The following is an 18,542-nucleotide window of genomic DNA, read 5'->3' on the forward strand; positions in this document are numbered from 1 at the left end:
TACTAGGGATGCACAGAATCCAGATTTTTGGGGTTCGACCGAATACCGAATCCTACTCCCATCCTCTGTCCATTATCACAGTAAACACATTAATGAAGTAAGCAACGTCCACAGCAGTGTAATGATGCTCATATTGCAAAATATGCTATGCGGTATTAAAATTACAGCAGTAGTACAAGCTCCTGACTGGTGGAAAGCAAATAAAAGGCACTTCCCGAGGCTGGCCATTCTAGCGAGGCGTTATCTCTGTATTCCCGGGGCATCAGTGCCATCTGAAGCCTTGTTTAAGGCTTTTCGTAGTGTGGTTTTGGTCAAGTTTACTAAAGTAAACATTGTCACGCATGTTCTTCTCGCCGCTGTTTCCTGATGGTTTATAGAAGAATTACCCCGAGTCGCCCTGTCATTTCAAAGAACAGCCCAACGGAGAGCGCAGGAGGCGCGCGCACATAGTCAGTCATCGCCGGCTCGCGCTGCGGAGCCAGACGAAAGTATAAACAAGGCTTGAGAGGATGTTTTCTGTCAACAAGCTGTGCGCTCCAGACTAACCCCCATCACTTAGACAGATGTTACTTTAAAAAAAATAAAAACCATACAAGGTGTGGATTGAGGTAGGCCTTCTATTTTTATTTGACAAAATAACTATTCCGGTTCTTCAAAGCTTCAAACGGATTCAGTGTATTTTCGTTTTGTCATCTTTGGTAATTATTTAAGTGAAAAATATTTAGTGTAGGCCTATTTATTTTGTTCTTTTTATTTATATTTCATCTGATCTGTATGCTGCTGTTTGCACGGTAAAATAAACCTGTGAAAAAAGTGTCTTTTTAACGTGTCACAGACACTTGTCAATCTGCCAATTCAATATTATAATCTTATCAGTTAATGGTTAATATTCGGATAATGAGCAGCGGTTATCGGTTGGGAAAATTAACCGAAATTAGCATCCCTACAGCATTTTAATTTAATTTAATTTAATTTAATTTAAATTAAGAATAGACAACATTATGCCCGGATGACTGTCCTTCCTACCTGAAGTTGCTGCATTTTTGCTGCACAACTCGTACTCTTTTGGATGTTTAATATGCAAATGTTTTAATAGCGGCTATTGCTTGAGACAAATCGGCATTGCAAATTTAACATGTAGCTCGACTGGAATCGCCTTCTTTTGACTTAAAGTACTGGCAAACACGTTTTCTGTTCACGAGTTCCATTTTCACTTTCTCACAGCCTACTGCATTCGAACGGCCCAGCTAGTAAACACGTTTCCATTATCAACGGCGGCGTCATTACATTCAACCAGCGGAACGCGTGTAGTGCAAGCCTAGGGTTCGGGGGGAAAAAATTCTAAGGTTTGGCAGAAACCGAACCCCGTCAAAAAGCCCAATATTCAGCCGAATCCTGTATTCGGTGCATCTCTAGTCTTTACGGTAGAGTTTTACTATTTAATCTTTTTTCTTTACTTTCTAAAGAATGGCTGTATTATACTATGCTCACCACCCAAACTTTAACTATGACCTCAAAATCATAATTGCAGCTTAACTTTTTCTCTGCCAAACACAGAATTTTCTGTGTTTTCACTGTTATATGTTAGGGGGCGCTATGACACATCTTACAAAATCCCCGGATCAAAATACAGGTGAAAAAGCAGCAGAAACAAGTGATATATGTAATCATATGCAAATGTAAAATAAAGCGATCACCAACATTAGACAGTATATAAATCAAAACTGCCTAATGTTACCGCATGAAATGTTGACCCCAGGATGAGCTACAGGACTGTGCAAGCATTAGGGGTGTTGATGAGCTTAATCTACTCCATCTATGTTTTGATCATCTTTCTGAATCCGATCTGGGGCCTATACCATGAAGCCGGTTTAGCTGGCTAGCCAGATATGTTTAAGCTTAGTTTGTGCCAATCCTGGGTTCTTGGTACCATTTAAAGTGGTTTGGCTTTTAGCAGTGTTCATCTCCATAGTAACTTGCGCTCCATGGCTAACCTGCTCCAGGACAGGTTATGTTCTGGATAAGAGATCTCAAAGTGAAATTAGACCAATCAGCTGTGAGCAAAGTGACACGCCTCTGATGCAATAAAGTCACTCCCCCAGTTTCTACTCCAAATGAAAGGTCACTACTAGCAAATGGTTTTTAAAGACTAAAGCGTCTGACTTTTAACAATGCTTATTTATAATAATAATACTTTTGAATGATTTAGATGTAATTTAGGTAATTATACCCTTAATCAATTACACATGTATCATTTTAGTTAATCATTAATAGGCACTTAGTTACAATTAATATAAATAGCCTTTATAAAGGTCATACAAATAAGCTATAAATCAATAAATAAAGCTATAAAAATTACTACATGTGAGCTTAAATGTTCAATTCTCTCGATATATCAACTAAACTATCTTCATAACTTTTACTCGCATTGACGTATAAAATATTTATTTAAGTTGTCTTCTTTCCTAGACAGCTCTTTTCTTCCTGTCTATTCGTTTAAATTCTTAATATTTTTCAATCATGTAATAATCTGCAGAAGAGAAAAATGAATCACAGCATGTGATTGGCTGTTCACTACTGATGTCACAGCTAAACTCCTATACTCCGGCTCAAAGCCTGAGTTGACAGAGAAAGCTGCTGATCAGCATCATGGGACCAACAAAGCCTGAATAGATTGATTTGGTTTTGTCAACTCGAAACTAATCCTGTAACCCTGAGTTTGTTAAACTACCATCATGGTACAGATGTAGTCTGACAAAAACTTTATTAATTTGTTTTGCTCAATGTTGCCTTTTTTATGAAACTTACCCACATTCAAGTGTTGATAAAAAAGAATGCATGAAGTTGTTTTTTATTTTTATTTTTTTAAAGCAGTGAATTGTATTGTATATTGCATGTTCAAATATTCAAACAAACAAAATATTCTGGGGGCCATGAAATTTGTGAAAATGATAAAAAATGCTGGCTGTGGCCAATGTTTTAAAAAAATGCTGGCTGTGAAAGAGTTAAGAAGTAATATGATGATTATTATTATTATATATTTGTTGTTGATATTGTTATTAAAATATTTTATTTCTTATTTCCTATTTATTCATTTTTCTATTGATCCATTCCCATCATTCATAAGCATTTATACAGTATAAATGGATGTTTATGCTTTGAAAATATCTAGATGTCTTTCCCATTTTAGGGAAGGGGTCCCTTTGATATTTGAGGGGATCATGATATTTGGGGCTCCCTAGCATCAAAGGTTTTGAACAGTCTGGTGATTTTTAACATATTGTTTGTTTCTCTTCTCAGTGAGATTCAAGATTGGCTGGAAAGGAGAAAAGGAAGTGTACAAAATGCTGAAGGATGTGACGGACAACGTCCTCGCCACCAGCGGATACTCTGAGGTCAACCTCGCCAAACTTTTCCAGGCCTTTATAACCCTCAAGTATTGACCAACTCTCCCGAAGCAGTCCTGGGTAATCGGATATGGCATAATATTTATGCCTTTCTGCCCACCAACAGAAGCCTTGCAATGTTTTTTATTTCCTGTCTGCTGTAAATACACCTTGTGATTTTGTAATCTATGCTATTTTCTAGCTCACTTGCTTTACATTTGTAATCCCTGACAGCGTTTTTGTGGCTGACGGCTTAGGCGTGAATTAAGGTCAAAGGTGACGAGCTCACAGTCAATCTGCATGTAATCACCAAACCTTTCCATGTTTGAGCACCTGTCTCTCGCTCTAATCTGTGTTCTTGTGTCCCATCCCATTTAGCCTTTGTCCAGGTCTAATCGATGATGAATCTGTGGTAAAATGGCCATGATAAGGGGCTAAAGATGCTCTCAACACAGCCCAGCCCCCCACTCCCCCGGTAGCACCACACACACTGGGTTTTTAGAGATAACAATCAGGGGATAATGACAGGCAAGTTCATGGGGGGGGGCTTGTAGCGGTTTGAAGGGGTCTTAGTTCAGTAATGACTTCTCTACTACCCCCTTCATCTTTAACAGCACAGCAATTAGCCAATGATACAGAGGTAGCTAGCCAGTGATTTCTGGAGTTTCGAACGATTGAACTCATGTTTGAACTGCTCTCAGCTGGTATGTTGTGCATTTATGGCTTCGCATCGTTCGGCTTATGTTGCATGTTTTTGAATGTTCATTGCCTATGAAAGTGTCGTAGGATTCTTAATTGTTTTTGATACGGAAACGTCAATAAAAGCTTTTCATAACACTTTCGCATTTCCCTTTTTCCCCCCGCTCTTTGATTATTTTATTTCACTATGCTGCAGGGAGTGATGACATTTACACATTTGAAGAGGGCCAGTTAACTTCTCCAAATGGAAGGCTTCATTTTCAAGACCTGGAGAATGGCAAGCCAAGAGTGTGTGAAAGCGAGGAGATTAGTCCACTTAAATCGAGTCGGTTTTAAGAATGTGGTGCTTCACTCGCTCATTCCATGTGTTTATAATGACAGTTAGACGATGTCTTAAACCATTTCATCAGATGTCAATTTCCATAAATGCCATGCTTGAAAAAATCGCCTTAAACGGCTGCGACTAATGGCACCGACCTTGGAGAGCGCAGCAACACTTAAGAGCTACTTTCTGTCCCCAGCATGACAGACAGCATTGTAGGTCTTTGCTGCCAATGTGTTAAACATATATAGGCCTATATATACATTTAGCTTAACGTGTCCGCCAAGCTTGGAATGATACTTAACAGATGCAGGTAGTTCCTGAACATTATGTCGCACTTTTACAAGATTAAGTCATCGCATGATCCGTGGCTTTCAACGGGACATTCCTTTAACGTGAACGTGCTTTTGTCGTGCCCGCGGAGGCTGTTTTCAAACTGGGCCACTCAATGCAGACGAGGCTTTGCATTAATTTACCCCACTAAGCTAATAAGAATGATTCGTTTTTGTTATGCTAAGCTTTATTGCCTGTCTTTTTGACCAGAATGGTGGTGTTGAGCAAAGCGGTGGACAAGGTTCTCTTTGATGAGGGAATTAGTGCCCTATTCTTTCTCTATTATTCATGGCATCGCGGAATATGTAAGTACCCGTGGGTGTCAAAAGGAAAGCCGGCCCTATTGCAAAGTGCTCCTCTTGTTGCTCTGAATAGCAGGCTATGAGATGATAAACCGCTTAATACACTGGACTAATTGGATGAGGGTAAAAGAGACGAAGGAATTAAGGCACACCAAAAGGGGACAGGGTTCCAGTGGCCCGCCATTCAGCCCTTTTCACCGTGATTTCTTACTCCACTGCTCCAATAGGAAACGAGAGGCTCATCAAAGCGCCTTTAGTGCTTTCACCTACCCCCGGTGTCTTGAGCTGTGTCGGGATGGAAAGCGTGATTATTCGCTGGTTGTTGAAGCACAGCCCAGTGAGCCAAAATCAAGGGAACGCATGTGAAATTTGACCATGCATTTATAAACTGTCACTTAATTTGCAAATGTTGTAGTTTGTACTGAATATTTTTAACAAATATTTTGTGTTCTTTGTTAACAAGTAAATGATGACTTAGAAAGATAACATTTTTAACACAAAAAAATGTATAGCTAATATGGACATTTCATTTTTTTGCGGGGAAATTATTTATTCTGTCTCCTCTGTCCTCTCTTTATTTTTTTCTTTGTTTTATTTTTTAAGTGGACATTTTATTACTTGAGTTACCATTATTACCATCTTAAGGGTTATTAAAATGATGCACAATTCCATAAACTAAAAAAAAAGTTATGATGAACTTTGAAAAGACAACACAGTCTTATATGGAACTCTGTAGGACTTTGTACAGGAAACAGATTATTAAAAACTGGATATTTTGTAAAAAAAAAAAATAATAGTAAAATTATTTTATGACATTGAGCGCAAGACTAAATGAGAAATACAATTATCAACTTTTCTGTTACTTTGTTGACGGCATAGATGTATACCCAACGCATGTGTGTATGTACATATATAGCATTTTGTCCAATAGAATGTTTAAATTTGCCTTTGAATATTGCTTTTTGAAAATGAAATTGCACCTATTTGCTGGAGTGACTTAGGTGCCATTATTTTTTTAATAGTGGTTCCCAAACAGGTGTTTTGGCACACTAGAGTGTACTTTGTGGTCAGAACATTGGCAATAAATCTACACACACTCTACAAATAGAGAGGCAAATTTAGTCTTCACAAAGTCTGTGTCTTCATTCATGCATTGTAAGAAAAGAGTTAAAGAGAAAGTCGCCCTAAGCACTTCAGGTCAGTGCCTCTACAATTGTGGCGAGCATTCCCCAGATATTACGAGCAAATTGGTTTGCGATTCATTAATAATGTTCACAATAAGATTAAGGCATTCTAAAAAAAAAATCTCATAAAAATCCCAACAGAAGTGGGCTGCACGCTCCAGTGGTCCCTTCTACAAATAGAGGAGGGGAGGGGGGTGTCTATGCACCTCGCTTGGAGGTATGGCACTGGAGAGAAAATTGGTTTCCTTTGCTTAATGCTCCTTTGAACATATTCTCGCATGCCAACATGTTTAATATGGACTTGCTGCAAGAGGGGGGTCCTTGACGCGCGATGTTTAGAAGAATTTGTTGGGCGTTATAGGAGCACTGATCCCCTCACGCCTCCCAACGCGTCCTCAGCTCGTTTCCATCTTCACTGATCCTGCTTGTTTGTGGCGTCATAATGAAACGGATTAGCGCGGGTAAAACAAGGAAAGGAGAAATCTTTTCAGCGGCGCGCGCGATAAAGGAGAAAATTAATCCTTGAGGTAATTTCACGCGATTTGGTTCGACACCATAGACGGGTCAAATGGGCGAAAATGACTTCGTTTGAATGGAGCGCATTGATTGCCGTAATGGCATCGTTTCGCGCGTGAGATCCAACGGAGAGGGATTTGGGGGAATTAAATAAGGAATTCGAAAGAAAGACTTTTTGATAAACTGCTTGTTACTTCATTAATGAGAAAGGGACTTAACCGAGTTGGGCATTTACAGATGTTGCTTCCAATTTAGCGCCTCTACAAGTTGTAAGGCCTACAGAGCGGGTGAGATGGCGGAATAATTACAAGGCGCTTTTTGTCAAGCGTTGGATAGCCCAAATAGACCCGTCATGAATATAATCATCCGACTAAATAAAAATAAATACGTTGTTTATGCTTGACATAACTTATCCACAAACAAAAAGGCTCTTTCCGCTACATAAATGTTTACTTTACTGTATGATTGCTGTTAGCCACAGCGTTACACTGAATTGATTCATGTTTTTAAGTGACCACTTCAATTGTTTTCTCTTATTAGCGACTCCCATTGAATAATTGCCTATTTAGGCTACTTTTAGAAATTCAACGAATCATAAAGCTGGTTGAAGCTACTCTTATAAGGCCATAAAACCAGATACGACTTGTTGAATTGTTATTCGTGCATTTAAAAAATATTAACATTGAAATATATTTTTTTTATGAACGACACATCTCATTTAACCAAAAACAACTTGTGTATCATATTAAATTCGCATTATCAGTTGTAAATAATACAGAAGGGTTTGTGTTTCACCAGTTTCTTTTATTCCGACTTGACTGGTCCCTGCGCGCGACAGGGAAAACTCTCACTGAATAGCAAAACTTCCCGGTCTGGATTTCAAGCTCTCTACCGGTCAGACATAAATAATCATCTAAAAATCTAAAATTTGAATCAAACGAACAGAGGATGAATCTACGTGAAACCATTCCTACAGCACTACACTGAGAGCATAATTCTCAAAACATCTTTTGAAATAAACTATTTTTTTTTCTTGTCATTTTGCCCCCCCTCCCCCTTTTTCATTCATTTTAAAACAGAGCTATATATACAGGATACCCTTAACAGATCAGGAAACAGGCTAAAGTTTAGATTTTCACATTGTTCATCCTTAAAACAAACCAAGCATTTCTTTTTCATTATTTTTTTCTCCTAAATATATTTAACATAAGAGTTGAAAACAGAAAGTAAAGCTGAGGATTCATTCTCAGAAATTGGATTTGCTTTGTCAATACTGAGGCCAAACTGGATATGGTTCAGGATGGGTAGCAGGTTGTGGCAGTTCCCTTTGGCATCGACCCATCTCTGCTTCGGCACTGAGAGAAGACTAGGAAGAAATGAGTTCTCTGTGTATTGCGGTGTAGTTCTTCTCTGTGTGGGTGTAAATGTGTCTTTTGCCATCATTTGCTCCCGACCCAAAAGACTGGATTGATTTAATGACTTTACCAAGCACAGCCTCCCTAAGGTTCCCTCTGAGGTGCCTACATTACACTCAGGATCTTTATGTTCAGGTTTTTTTTTGTTTGGTGCACTGTGTAAAATTTAGTGATGATGTCCAGTGGGAGGCTCTGTGGTTTGGCGATGACTCCAGTGTCAGATGGGTCTCCGGGTTTGCTAGTGCTATATGGATTTGGTCGTGCTTTTTGTTGAGATGGTTGCTTTAATATTTTGTTTTGTTTTTAAGGAGAAGGATCAGCATACTTCCTTCCCCGCATTGCCGGACGGCAGGATGTTCAGTTGGGTCAACTGGGCCGAATGTTCCTTTGCTTTGAGACGCAGTGCTGCGATGCTGGATGCCCTGCGGTCGGCTGCCGTGGAGGATGAGGAAGAAGGCGGGTCTGGCAGGGTTGCCGGCGGCTGCACTGGACTCTCCACTGGCGGTGCAGTTTGGCGCAAGAGAGCGGCGGCCGTGGAAGCACTGGTCAGAGGACCCATACTTGAGAAGAGTCTAGAGGAGAGAGACCGAGCTCCTGTGATACAATGTACTGCACTCATAAACATACTCACACCAAACTTCGATTTGATTATTGCCATAAATATATATATATATTAGACGGTTCTTTATTGGCGTATTTTTTAATGAAGAACCTTCCATGGAAACTTTCCATTTTACAAAAGCTTCATTAGATCATCAAAATGTTTTTCACACTAAGAAAAAAAATATTCTTTTTAGAACTGTTTTCTGAAGGATTCTTTGTGGAACCTAAAAAGCTTCTTCTATGACATCACTGTTCTATGACAAGCCCCCTTTTGGGGGAGTGTATATGATAAGGACAACTTTGACTTATCGTGATTGCGAATGGTCTTTACCTGCCAAAAGTGGGTCCAATGAAGGCTGGATGCCTGAACATCGCTGTGCCCAGGAAGGTTCCTAGGCCGAGGGGTGTGGCAGGAGGGAGGGCGGAGCTGTTTGGGGGCGGAGCCAGGCCTGGGAATGCAGCAGCAGCTGCCGCTGCGGCAGTCCACGCCGACTCCAGAGCAGGGTGAGGGTGAGGTGGGAAGGGTCCTCCTTCCAGGTAGTGACTCAAGGGGTGAGCGGCTGCCAGCGGCCCGGGAAAGGGCAGGCCCGCGGGGTGAGCCTGGACGCCTGCCTTTTCACGTTTCCTCCACTTTGCCCTTCGGTTTTGAAACCAAACCTGAGATTTGGGACAGAAGCCTTATTAAAGTCCAAGCTTTGCTGATGTTACTATGCCATTAAGTTTCAAGTCAGGAGCATGCTTAAATAGTTGGCCTTGAGAAGTTGAAAAGGGTCCCTTCACATTTCTGATCCAGAGTCATTAATATTCCACCTGACAGCCTGCACGGTCTTTTAAGCATGAGCTTGTCGCTCTTGTTCATGTGCAATATTTGGTTCGCTTTAATGAGGTGACAAATAGGCTGGAAGTCAAGGGTAATTACACGGCCCTAAACTTACGGTCTGTTACCCTAACTTTGCTAATTAAAATCTGGTTCGGGCAGAGCAAAAAACAGGGTGGAGCGTGGTAATTAAGAGCCGTGTTAACAAAAGCTGTCGGAACGGCATCCAATAACAATTAATGCACTTTAAATTAAATTCCTCCAAATGCAAGTTGCTCCCAAAAGGCTATTTAACTTTCCCACGATCCCCCTCCTGTCCTGCTAAACCCCACCAGGTTGTGCCACAAGAACATGACATGCAGACAGGGACTTCATAATGAAGGAAAGTGTCAACAGACGAACCACCAGGGACCTTGGCCCCTCACACATGCTGGAAACCGTTTTGCATTACGTGGCCCCTGGGGCATTTATTAGCTTTATCACCTCCTGATCGAGCCTGTTAAGTGATTTGTTCTCCCACATCTCCAAATTGACATCTGTTGTTTTACATGCCCAATAACCCTGGTAGCTTCCTCATGTTTGCACTGTCTCTTTGGTTATGAGAGTTGGGCTTGAACATGCGAGCCACGCTTTGAATAGAGAAAGGAGGGGCGGCAAACACCCTTAATAGTCTCTCACTCGTTCCAAGTGCAAAGCATCGGATCAATGCCGGTCTATTGCAATCACAAAATGGGAAATCAAATAGCATTATCCCCCCTACCCCTCCCTCTCCCCCGCGCCGGCGATGAGAATTCAAACACCATTTTCTCCCTGGAATAGCAGTGTTTGCTCTCTCGCTAAGTGCGCTTTTATGAATCAGGGGCGTCTGTGTAATTGCCGCTAAAATGTTCGCTCTATTGTGTATAATAACTTTCGATAACAGGAAAGACCTTGCCATGACGTACAGGGTCATTTAACCAAGTTTACGATTGTCATTTTAAAATGAAATTAAATATAGACCATTAGGTAGGCTATATTGTCTTAACGTCTGTAGGCTAAAATAAGCAAATTGCAAGAATTCGTAGGCTCACATCATTTAGTTAATCTTTACTTTCAAAATGTCGACAAGTTGTCATATTATAGGTAATTTCTCTCGGTTTGCTGCAATTTAAATCCTTTTAACATCTGAATGAAGTCAAGGTTCTCAACTGTTTTATACAGTACACGTTAATATCATTGTGCACTTAAATTCGATCTATTTTTCGTTTTATTTTTCGTGCTAAAAAAAGAAAGAAAAAGAAAAGAAAGTAAGCACTCACTTGCACGCGCGCTTCTGTCAGATCCAGCCTCATCGCGAGCTCCTCTCTGGAACAGAAAATGTAGATCATCAAAATGTGTGCGATTTCCCCCCCTCTCACACACACCGTAAGAAAACAGATTTTGCCTAAATTGTCAGAAACCTATGAAAGCAATTTGGGGCTGATGAGAATCGAACGGATAACTTGTACGTTTTTCATAATGGGTCGTTTCGCTTTAGTGCACTGACTGTAACAACATAATGATGGAAATAATGGCATCTAGACTATTATATGACAATTGCGCATTTACTGAAAATATACCTGGCTAAATTTATGACAATTATCTACCACGTCAATATAAACATCGATATTTCATGATCAACAACGAACATTTTGGTTAAAGAAAAACGGTCCTCGGGAAAATTTGTGATTAGACAGACTGATGTTTTTTTTATATTTAATAGACTTATGTTGTGTGGCATATTGATTGTTTTTCTTTCATACAACGTGACTGTACAAATAAATGTGGGCAGTATTTTCAAAATCAAATTCAAAACAAAATCCTTATTAATGTTCAGTTTTCGACAACTATGATTATCAATTGCACAGCAATATTTCATAATAAAAATATCGTGACAAATAACATTTTATAGCCTATGCATAGCATCAAAACATTGGTTAATAGGCCTATCAGTAAATGCATCACATTCGTATTAAAATTAGGCTTACTTTTATTATGCTATTTTATTTAAAACCATAACATTTTTATATGTTGATAATGAGAAGCGTTTAGCGAATATTTCGGTTTGTCTTGTCGGTATTTTGTATGTCTCAATTTTCTAATGTTCCACAATTACACGAACCCAAAAAATAAGCAATCAAAATCAAAATGGGCCCAAAACCCATTCACCCCCACAACAGTCACACTTAAATAAACTACTTATTTAAAACTATTTATTTAGGCTATATTTGAGTGTGAAGGCTGCTGCTGGCCTGTGCTCTTTTAAGGCCCATATTAACTAACTGACCCATAGACAATAATGTGAGTATTAAGAATAAATAGTAGCTACAGCACAGGACATAAACGAGTATACAGTGAACCATTTCAGTGATTATTGCTCCCTGTTGTTCAGAATAGCACGGCGATTGTGTCCCTGGTTTAACGTTGCGATTAACCGGTGTAATATTATTTTAGAAAAGCGAAATATATTTAAATCATTTTCAGAATATAAGGAATTCATTTAGGTTTTAAAACAGTAAATATATATAGCCTACAACAAGCGTTTCCCACAAATGTTTTGGTTCATGAATTAGAATTTCATGAATTTATCAAAATGTACATCATTTAATGTTTTCTTTTAAAATATATATAGTATTTTTACATATAGGGGCCTATTTTAAAAATGTTTAAAATATATAATTTATATACATATTTGCCTTAAATGTTTAGTAGCCTATGCTACTTGGTTTGTATTGGAATTTAAAAAAAAGTAGCCTATGGATTAGTGATGTTTCTTTCGATATAATAATAATACATTCATTATTTGTTTCAACTACATAAATTATTTTTTTATTTAGATATTTTTTATAGGCCTAGTAGAGAAATATATATATATAATTTTTTTGAGACATTTTCTGACGCATGCATCGTATTCATTACATGAATATAATTTTTCTGTCATCGTTGTTGTCAAAATCTATTAACCATAGACTGTCTAAACATCATCATGCTGAATAACGTGTGAAAGCTATTGCGCGGTAATACCTGGTGAACACATCAGGGTAGTGTGTCTTTTGGAAGGCCCTCTCCAGTTCCTCCAGCTGATAGCTGGTGAAGGTAGTCCTGTATCTTCTCTGCTTCCGTTTAAGCATCCCTTCCTCCGAGTCGCTGCCGGCCGATAGACACACACTGTCCTCTCCATCTTTTACATCCCCATCGTTGTGCAGGCTCTCTTCGTCCTTCGGAGACAGACTGGCGTCTCCGCACGCCTCCTCTTTGACAACATCCTCTTCAAACTTCAGAGTGCTGAGCTCCACCAGCTCCTGCGCCGTGTGCTCGGGACTCTGGCCTTCGTCGCTCTGGCTGAAGGGCGCGTTCTCCCTGTATGACTTGCTACGGCTGATGCTAACTTGTGGCGCTTGGCTGATTTTGAGACTTTCACAGGCTTGGTCCAGCAATCTCTCCCTATCACTCTTCTCAAGGTGCTCGTGAAACCCCCTCCCGGAGTCCAGGTATTTCCCCCCAGGGCCGTATAGCCGGCGCAGTTTGGGCGGCAGGTGCATGTCCGAGTCAAACGAGTTCTCTTTAGAGATGACTAGAAAAATAAAACAATATTATATTTTTAAATGCACCAAACAATATAAACGAAGACTGCATTATATACGAACATGCCCCTGTTAAGCTTATAGGGGTATTATAAATATTATGACTTTTTCAGTTAAGAACATAACCATTAGCCTAGTTGTGTTTAAGTTTATACGGTTATGCGATAAAAAAGTATTTATTTTTATAATTTCTTCAGTAGCCTATAGTATAGTGATGGTGTTACTATCAGATGGTAATTTGATATATAGGCTACCATGAATTATTGCATGTTCAAAAACATGGCCATATGTTTTACTTAGCATGATCAAAAGTATTGGTCCATTAAGAAGACCAAATGGTTCATTAAATGGTTTTCCAAGGAACTTAAATCCAATTGCATAAAAGCCTTTATTATAACAAGTGAAGCATTTCAATGCTGTTCATTTTAATTAGAGAGGTTCTTTAAACTTTCAGGACTATTTTCACACCCAGAGGCGCACCAAGGTGTTGCTTCTAACCAGGACACTATTTTTGTACACATTTCTACACATATGAAGTTAAATTCACACGAAATCAAAACAGCCCCTACCTGTAGGCCGATATGTACGGTTGTGACAAAACGTAAAACAGCACAAAAGAAGTATAGAAATAACGTCAAAGGCGCTTACCTTCGGTTGACTGGTCGTGGTCCGGTCTGACGTGTGCTGGCAAACTTTGCGCTCCCAGTTGTCTGACTTTACACGGGCTTCTTCTGCCCAGTATACTGTCAATGCAGTAGGAGGAAAGCACGGTGGGCGACTTGCTTTTACATTCGCTTCGGTCGCGGCTATCGTCGTCGTACTGACTGCTCATATTTGTATCGTCCGAGGTTGTGCTCGAGTGGGTGACTGTTGCTCTCTCTCGCACTGTATCTGAAACGTCTCTCTTGCCTATCCCACCCCGGCCGCTAATGCTATATGCACTGATCCGCTGTAGCTCCGCTCTCCATTCTATTGCATTGACGTGTATCGCAAATCTGATTGGCTCCCAAGGGAACAAGGGGGATCTTTATATATTTTTCTATTAAAGTTAAACAGTATGAACTCAGCGAATGTTGTGATGGATGAAGTACTGGATAAGCACCTCCACGTTTAGACTGAAATTAGATTAATATCGAACGTTTGTTGATAAATAAAACCAGAATGTCTAAAACATTTTGCATACTTGTTTTTTTAAATCATAATAATAACTCAAATATTATAATTATTATTAATCATGCTTTTTTAAATTTCAAATATATATATTAAAACAAAATATATATAAAAAGGAGCAATATTCAGTTCACAGTGAGTAGTTTACTATTAAAATACACTGGCATTAAAAATGTGTTTTGTTAAGAAGAAGAGCATCTTACTTTTTTCTATTAGGCTATACATGTTATACTCTCTGTTCCATACATTTAAATTTAGGCATTTTAAAAAGGGACGCAGTCCATTTGTCTAATATCGGTTGTTCTGTCTGTGTAGATGTGCTACTATTGATGTTATTTTACACTCTCTCATAGTCATAGGCAACTCAAGGCCTGACCGGGTGAAACGTTCACCTGTGCGTATACACACCTAGCCTCATTGCCTGTCCTCTCAGAGTGAAGCGATCAAATAGCCATAGATGATTGACTTAAAAAGTGAGGGTGGTGATAATAGGCCCCTGAGAGCGTATACTGCAGGCAACTAGACTCCAGAAGACTGAAGAGACAGATTGAGAATGTAATTTTAAATGAAAGTCTATTTAACCTGCTGCGGATGGCTTGACCCTATCCGCCGCTCAGACCCATCAATGTTAAAAGGATCATTTTCACAATTCAATCCCAAACTTGCAACGAAGCTGCAATTTACTCTCTCCTCTTCATAGGTTATATGATTCTGCTCTGGTGAGAGATTATGGTCGTGAGAATACTGTATGAGAATGATGTTTGGCTTTAATTGGACTTTGAGATAGCACCAGCTGCCCTTCAACATCCTTCATAAACATAACAAAACAACAGTGACAATTTGAACATGCAGATATTGCCCCCCCCCCCCCCCCCCCCCAAACTTCAGCACCATCTACAAGCAGATCAACAGAACAGAGTAATGACAATAATAACAATATAAGACATTTTTTCTCGTTCCCAAACAGGCGCGTAATGCAGACGGGTATTTAAAGTCGCTATGTAATTTGGGGGCACAATTTGATTCATTTATACGCGCTCTGTTATTAACCCAAGAAAAGAAATGTCAGGGACTATTACCGCCAGCAGGACATCCGCGCTTTGTTTAAATGCACTAATTACACGCACGCATCTGAAAAAAAATGCGCAATTTTCCCATATTCAGTCCTGAGTCTATTTAGCACTCTACGTGCGGGCAGGCAAGCTGTTAGTGGGGGGCAGGCAAGATGTTAGTGGGTGCCAGTCAGTTTCACGCTCCTCTATTACCCGATACCACAGTGTGTCATATTTTCACAACAGCCTAACTTGATAATTTCTACAATCGTCTTCTGTTTTGCGAGGGTTTACATGGCCCATAATCCGTTGGGTTTTGGCTACGTGTATGCAAACCACCCCCTGTTCCGTTAACAAGAAGCTTTTCTCAAACTGTAAGTAACAGTAGGTGACACTTTACATAGTTTCGGTGATGTTATACCAACGGCTCAACAGCTGTGTCTAAATCCCTAATATAGACTCCATCACTCCCACGTTTTCAAGCAGCGCCATCTCCTGGTGTTAACACCAGCGCTCTAAGTAAAGCCAGTCAGTTGAGCAAAAACTGAACGAGAACTGCATCATGATTGGCGCTATTTTAAATCATCAGTTGTAATTCATGTGGAAAGTTTCTGCCACATTACGTTTTGATGATGGATAATCAGGGATAATTGCATATTGATTTAGCCTAAAACATTTCGTTTGTTTCCTATCTATCTATCTATCTATCTATCTATCTATCTATCTATCTATCTATCTATCTATCTATCTATCTATCTATCTATCTATCTATCTATCTATCTATCTATCTATCTATCTATCTATCTATCTATCTATCTATCTATCTATCTATCGCAGGAAGTTCCGATTATGAATTAGTTCGTGTAGAGGGTTACTGTGTGGTTAGCGGCTCAGTGTTGAATTTAGGAGCCACACTGATGACAGTTGTGCTCCAGAGGTGGTGTGTCTTCATTCCTGTTGCTGTGACTTAATTGGATGCTGCTCTGCTTGAAAGGGCGAACAAAAAGACGTGCTCTCAGACGCGCGCGTAAGCAAAGTTAATTAGTGGTTATTAACACCACGCATAATGAGAGCGCGAGGGAGTCAATTTAATGACTTTGTTAGCTTAAGTTTAGAATGACAGTCGATGATCGGAACAACAATAGCAATCTAGAACGCAATGATCATCTGTAATTTTCACCAGTAATACGCACTAATAAAAACAAAAGGACTCTAATTTTGTTCATCTGACTCGATAATTTGAATTTATTTAAAAAGAGGGAGAGAAGAAGGAAGAGGAAAGACAACTCAAACATTTAACCAAAGATTATCCTGTCCTTGAAGACACAAGTAAATAGGATCACAATTGTTTTATTGCTTGCATGCCAAATTATTATTGTTTATTTGGGGTTCCAGAAAGGTGCTTCTGCGCAGAGTGCCTGGGCGAGTTGATTTTGCTCCATTTTGCTTTGCGTGTTGTACATAAATCTGTGACCCTATGTAGGTGCTGTTTTGAGCTAACCCTAATCCCAATGCTACCGTCACTACGGTCATATGATTCGGTGGGTCGCAGAATTCAACATTATTTACATATTTCTAGATGCACGATTTGCAGTGGTCATCCAAGTTCACAACCATAACATTCATTCAGTTGTGGGGCTAATTTGCACACTTTTGTGAGTCGTTGATTTTTACAATCACAACAGAAAATTAAGTTTATCTTCTAACATTAAGTCACATAAACTAGTCGCCTTTTCTTAAACCGACTTGTTTTTTCTCGGACCCGTCACCTGACATGTGAGTAGGCCTAGGCTCAGTAACTTTCGGGGTGGTTGACTTGGACATTTATGTCTATGACGTAAAAATAAAGACGTTCTAAATAAAACACTATAATAAAGTTACAAATAATAACAGCAGGCTTTTGTTTTTGCTCGATCCTACCGCTGGAACGGCTAACTGTTGCTATGGTAACCTCCTCCGGCGATCGCGACTTCTGTTTTCTGACAGGTATTTCGCGCGTTCTGACTTCATTTTCAACGCGGAAGTAAGGTGTTTTCTGTGAATTTTTTCTTCCGATTTATTAAATAGCTGCAATAGGGAATTAATGAGAAGAATATATCAAAGTGCAGTAAGTAAAACTGTTTGCGCTACAAACCAGCGTGTTTATTATTAAGACAATAGGCCTACTTTAAAAGAACGCGGTAAGAAATAGCAGTTTGCAATGTCAAGCAGCATAACGAGCTGTTTGTACTTCTAAAAAAAAAACCTGAAAACAAATGACACCAGACAAATTACAAATGGCCGCGCCCGCTCACCTGAAAAATGTGGAGATAGCAAATCCAAGTTTTGTGGTTGGAAACGAGGTTTTAACATAGGGGTAAGCCAGCTACTTATATAAAAACAATGCATAGGCAAGCCTACTTTAGAGTTCAGAGTTCTTTTTGGTGTTGGATAGACCCCCGCTCAAATCAAACCCCCCTAATATTACCGTGTATAGAGATCACACAGTTGCGGCCGACTGGCCTCATTTGGAAGTTTGTCAAGTTTTCAATTTTTGCGCATCATTTCATATAAGTCTGAATGTAATTTTTTTTGTAGATTATAGGGGACTGTGAGGTCTCCTCTGCATTCTTATCGATTTGTGGAACGTGAAGCGTGGAATGGCTTCTTTAATAATGCATTTGGGTGAAAGGTCACAAATATGAGTTGGAACAATTTTGCGTCTCCGATCTTATTATCGTCGAGGTCTGAAGGAGTTCACAGGGGCTGCTGCACTTAGCATTTATTTATTTTATTTCATGTATATAATTTTTTTCTCTCTCCCTTTTAGCCTGAAAAGAGAGTTCGTGTGCGCTGATGATCTAAAGAGGTGCTCTTGCCCTTTATTGATTGCTTCTTGGAAAGAATATGAATGTCTAAATTCAAGAATGACAATCCTTTATTAAGTTAATCAAAGTAATACATGCAAATTATTCTTCTTCTCCCATGAGCTTATCAAAACCTCTCCCCTTGAATTTGAAGAAGTCCATTTATTCAGTTAGCGTCAATAACGCGCGCAAATATCGCCATGCAAATGAAAGTTGATTAGAGTAAATTAGGGACTTAGCTGCTATCTGACCTTGTCTGAGTTTTATGTAAATTTTGTAAAAACGACACAAGGAA

The 18,542-nt window shown here is 39.4% G+C and overlaps 2 protein-coding genes across 2 annotated transcripts in view; one reads left to right on the forward strand and one right to left on the reverse strand.

Annotated features, from left to right (window-relative positions):
• pola1 (polymerase (DNA directed), alpha 1) overlaps positions 1-5,821 on the forward strand; it is a 76,173-nt gene extending 70,352 nt beyond the window's left edge. The window contains exon 37 of the mRNA XM_079805637.1: positions 3,301-5,821. Within this exon, the coding sequence (XP_079661763.1) occupies positions 3,301-3,443 (143 nt within the window). The 3' untranslated portion in view covers positions 3,444-5,821. The remainder of the gene's footprint in view (positions 1-3,300) is intronic.
• Positions 5,822-7,534: 1,713 nt separating this feature from the next.
• arxa (aristaless related homeobox a) lies at positions 7,535-14,121 on the reverse strand. Its single transcript, XM_079805638.1, has 5 exons — positions 13,828-14,121; positions 12,620-13,169; positions 10,876-10,921; positions 9,092-9,417; positions 7,535-8,729 (listed from the first exon to the last, which is right to left on the reverse strand). Exons 1-5 carry the CDS (start codon positions 14,009-14,011, stop codon positions 8,474-8,476), a joined length of 1,362 nt encoding a protein of 453 aa, XP_079661764.1. The 5' UTR covers positions 14,012-14,121; the 3' UTR covers positions 7,535-8,473.
• Between the last annotated feature and the right edge of the window lie 4,421 nt (positions 14,122-18,542).

This window comes from Gobio gobio (genome assembly GCF_949357685.1).
Source record: "Gobio gobio genome assembly, chromosome: 23".
Lineage (NCBI taxonomy): Eukaryota > Metazoa > Chordata > Actinopteri > Cypriniformes > Gobionidae > Gobio > Gobio gobio.

What these genes read in the sequence shown, in the direction of transcription:
- arxa (XM_079805638.1), bottom strand. Translation starts at nt 14,011, where the DNA reads ATGAGCAGTCAGTACGACGACGATAGCCGCGACCGAAGCGAATGTAAA. An exon ending in TACCCTGATGTGTTCACCAG is followed by an intron (nt 10,922 to 12,619) that starts GTATTACCGCGC and finishes TTTCTGTTCCAG; the next exon opens with AGAGGAGCTCGCGATGAGGC. An exon ending in ATTGGACCCACTTTTGGCAG is followed by an intron (nt 8,730 to 9,091) that starts GTAAAGACCATT and finishes TCTCTCCTCTAG; the next exon opens with ACTCTTCTCAAGTATGGGTC.